A 4,077-nucleotide genomic window follows, 5' to 3' on the forward strand; every position below is an offset into this window, starting at 1 on the left:
TCTCCCCACAGGTCAGTCAGGACGGGAAGGCTCTGCTGGACGTATTGCAGCGTCCGCTCAGTCCGGGCAACGCGGAGTCCCTCACAGCCACTGCCAACTACTCCAAGGCTGTCCACCAAGTCCTGGATGTGGTCCACGAAGTCTTACATCACCAGCGCCGCCTGGAAAGTATATGGCAGCACCGCAAAGTCCGGCTCCACCAGCGGCTCCAGCTCTGCGTCTTCCAGCAGGACGTGCAGCAGGTGATGTTATGAAGCTGATTGTGTTCTCTGAACTTCCGCCCGGGGGGAAGCCGAGCCCGGCGATCCACCGCTCGGCAAAGCCGATATTCCGCCGTGTTCAGCCTTCTGGGTGTATACATTGTATACGGACGCGGGTCTAGAATACGGAATGGACCGTTTCCTTTACAGATCGCGCCTTCCCCTTTAACAGCGAGCGGACGGCGACACTGATTTAGATGAAAGGTTCTAGTAGAAGAAAAAGTCCTTTTTCCTGGATTTGTAAGCCGTCCGCGGCGTATCGATCCGCCGCGTCCCGCCGAGTCCTCTCTGCCAGGATCAGATTGATGTATCTAGGCTGCGGCAATGGCAGCGGCGCTCTGTAGTGCCGATACGGAGCCGGCGGCTGGAGCCTCGAGAGACGGCGACTCACAAAGGAGCGTCTGGTGGTCTGTAGCTCTCCAGATGAGGGAGAACTACAAGTGCCAGCATGATTGTCAGTTACCCCGACATTCAGATTCCGTGCAGGACTTCTCCTCACTTATCAATACCATAGATGACAAAACGCTTCACAAATATTACAATTATATATAAAAAGAAACATCGATACTAATTCATATGAGGAGACCTCCCTATAGATCGCCTTGTACCTCTGTGGTCACCCCGAATATCCTAATTCATATGAGGAGACCTCCCTATAGATCGCCTTGTACCTCTGTGGTCACCCCGAATATCCTAATTCATATGAGGAGACCTCCCTATAGATCGCCTTGTACCTCTGTGGTCACCCCGAATATCCTAATTCATATGAGGAGACCTCCCTATAGATCGTCTTCTACCTCTGTGGTCACCCCAAATATCCATCGCCCCATAGACTATAATGGTTCAGAATTAGATACAATGTCATTATTTCCATTCAGTTGACAGTGTACTCCTGTACTATGCTCCCCGGCTCCATCTAGTGGCGGGAATGCCGTGTGAATGACATTCACCCATCATATGGTGTAAATCGCCCCCAAAGAGACTTAATATCACTCAGTTGTAACCAATTAGTAATCAGGAGCAGATGGTACGCAGTGTCATTGTGAATATATAGACTGCAATGTATAAAATATATAATTAGCAGCGTCTGCAATCATATCAAAGTTCCCAAAAACAAGACGTGTAAAGAGTCCCCAGTCCGCCATATACAGAGCACACGGGGGTCCGCCATATACAGAGCACACGGGGGTCCGGCATATACAGAACACACAGGGCCACCCAAAAAAGAAAGGGTACAAATGGGGGTCGTGCATCAATACGGAACACGCGGGGGTCCGCCATCAGTACAGCTTTGTTTATGGGGGGATGTCGCACTTCCCCCCGGGGAGGATTCAGCACCTCCGGCGGCTCCGGTTCTGAGCGGAACAATTCGCGGTAAAACGCGGAGAAGGTGAAATGTGCGCGGCGTGCTGACGGCTTCTGTGTTGAAACTCTCATCCATTCGCCATCTGAAGACGCTGCTGCGTTGGTTTACAGTTTCCATGGGAACGAACGTTCTGCCGCCATCTGTGAGGTCTGATGATTGCTGAGACGCTCCTTCAAATGTCACATTGTTACCGTTATTATTTGTCGGATTTCATGACCAGAGAGATTTTATCATTTTTAGCCGGAAATCAAAGTCAAAACTTTCTAAAGGTTTCCATCGGGAGAAGGGAGCGACTTCCCCCCCGTGTCCCCCTGGGGGATTCCACTTCCTGTCCCAGAGACACAACAGGAAGCTAGAGGAAATCTCTCTTACAGCTGGATAATGTGACTGGCTCAGTGTTCTCTGTGCTACGGTATATGTCAGAGCTATATAAATATATAATAGTGAGTGACTGTGGGGGAGGGGACATTAGAGTGTAAGCTCCTCGGTACAGAGACCTATTGTGACCGGCTCAGTGTTCTTTGCACAACACTGCTGTATATGTAAGCGCTATATGAATGTATATCAGACTGTGTCTGTGGGGGGTATTGGATTTTAGATGGGGGAGGGGAGGGGTTGGAGGAATCTGGGCCGTGCACAGGTACTCGCAGACATCAGGGAACATTCAGGCTCTCGTCAGGTATTGCCCGTGGTAGGGATTGAACCCAGGACCTCAGTGCCACAGGAGTGTTAACCACTCAGCCACGTCGTTGTTTTTATCAGACTAGAAGAGAGGAGATTGTGGAGAGGGATTTGCTGTATATGATGAACATTCACCACCTTTCATGGGCCGAGTATCGGTATATGTTGGCGCTATTTTTGGCTCATTCATTGACAGGAGTTGTGCAGTGAAGGATTCTGGGTGAGCCGTGCCCTCAGACATGCCGGAAAATCGGCGTACGTGGAATTGTCGCCTCGCAGCTGCTGTGTTGTGTACAGAACTAATTACCAGAAAATCAGACGCGGACACACACTGGGGGGGGGGAGGGGGATTCAGCAATAAACTCCAATCACCTCTTCAAATTTCTGATTGTGAATTGTATATTTGGTCCGAGCGCGCGCCCCCCCAATCCGGACCGATGACATTTCCATCGGAGAAGGAGAGGAACGTTTTAGTGCCGCAATGAGCAGCCGAGGGAACCCGATAACTTGGTGTTTTATGGAGTTTTTTGTTCACTCTCGGCAGCTGCTGTTCATCACGAGGAGTCCTTTCCCCTTCAATCAGCATCACAGCCCTGATGAAGCGGCACTTACAAGGCCCCCGAAACGCGGTGTCTTATAGTGTAGAAGGAAATAAACATTCAGTTGGGACCCTCAATAATGAGCTGACGCGTTTCGGGGGATTTAAACACTCCCCCCTTCATCAGTGCTTCTATGTTGTGTTATGTGACCTCAGAAATGAGCGGACTCCATGGAATCTGGGTGGTGATTGTGAGTAGGCTTTGCAGCGTGGTCTCGTCAGTGATCTGTGTGTCCCGGGCTGCACTGCAGCTTGTAGCCGCCACAGAACAAGATTCGTATAGTGAGATGAATATTTCATGTTCACATTCACGATAAATAATAGAAAGATGAAACGGAGAATGAAGTACGTCTCCGGCGGGAGGCCACCGCGTTCCCGTGCCTAGGGAAATTTATGTATGTGTGATTTATTTATGGGACGACCATTAGTTGGGTGTTTATGCATTTTGACCCTTGTGTGCGTATCCGTCTAATCATCATCATCGGGATATACGATGTCACCGGGAGCGAGAAGAGCGGATTTTAATGTGAAGAAAAGCCACGCGTGTCTGTGTTCCCTACATGTATGGGGACCACCTGACCATCACACGCATATAAGCTTGTTGGACCTGCCATTGCAAAACCATAGACTTGCTCCACCCCTATAGCTCTGAATGTGGAGTTGGCCCCACCCATGGTCATTAATATGAAGTTGACCCCCCCCCCCATAGCCATTAATATAGAGTTGGCCCCACCCATGGTCATTAAGACGAAGTTGCTTCCCCCAATGGCCATTAATATAGAGTTGGTATCCCCAGAAGGGAAGGGGGAGAAGGGGGGGTGGTGGTTTGGCGGGTGCGGAATCTATAATGGGATGGCTGCTAAGACTGTGAGAGGGTGTCTGATGTCTCTGTTGTTTCTTTGTCCCGGCAGGTCCTGGATTGGATCGAAAATCACGGAGAGGCCTTTCTGAGTAAGCACACGGGCGTGGGGAAGTCTCTGCACCGGGCTCGCGCTCTGCAGAAGCGGCACGATGACTTCGAGGAGGTGGCACAGGTACAGGAGTCTTTCTCACACCCCCAACTCCCCACCTTCCTCTTTCCACCCCACCCTTCCCCCTATCCCCTCTCTCTTCCTCTCTCCCCCAAATCTCCCCACCTTCTCTCCCCCTCTTTCCCTAGTCTCTCTCTGTTG

At 50.6% G+C, this 4,077-nt stretch overlaps 1 protein-coding gene across 1 annotated transcript in view; it reads left to right on the plus strand.

Moving 5' to 3' along the window:
* LOC108800761 (kalirin-like) overlaps nt 1-4,077 on the plus strand; it is a 168,658-nt gene that overhangs the window by 104,867 nt on the left and 59,714 nt on the right. The window contains exons 12-13 of the mRNA XM_018572755.1: nt 12-242; nt 3,817-3,939. Coding sequence (XP_018428257.1) covers nt 12-242; nt 3,817-3,939 — 354 coding nt within the window. The remainder of the gene's footprint in view (nt 1-11; nt 243-3,816; nt 3,940-4,077) is intronic.

Source organism: Nanorana parkeri, unplaced genomic scaffold, assembly GCF_000935625.1.
Source record: "Nanorana parkeri isolate BGI_ZX_2015 unplaced genomic scaffold, ASM93562v1 scaffold2123, whole genome shotgun sequence".
NCBI classification, from domain to species: Eukaryota; Metazoa; Chordata; class Amphibia; order Anura; family Dicroglossidae; genus Nanorana; species Nanorana parkeri.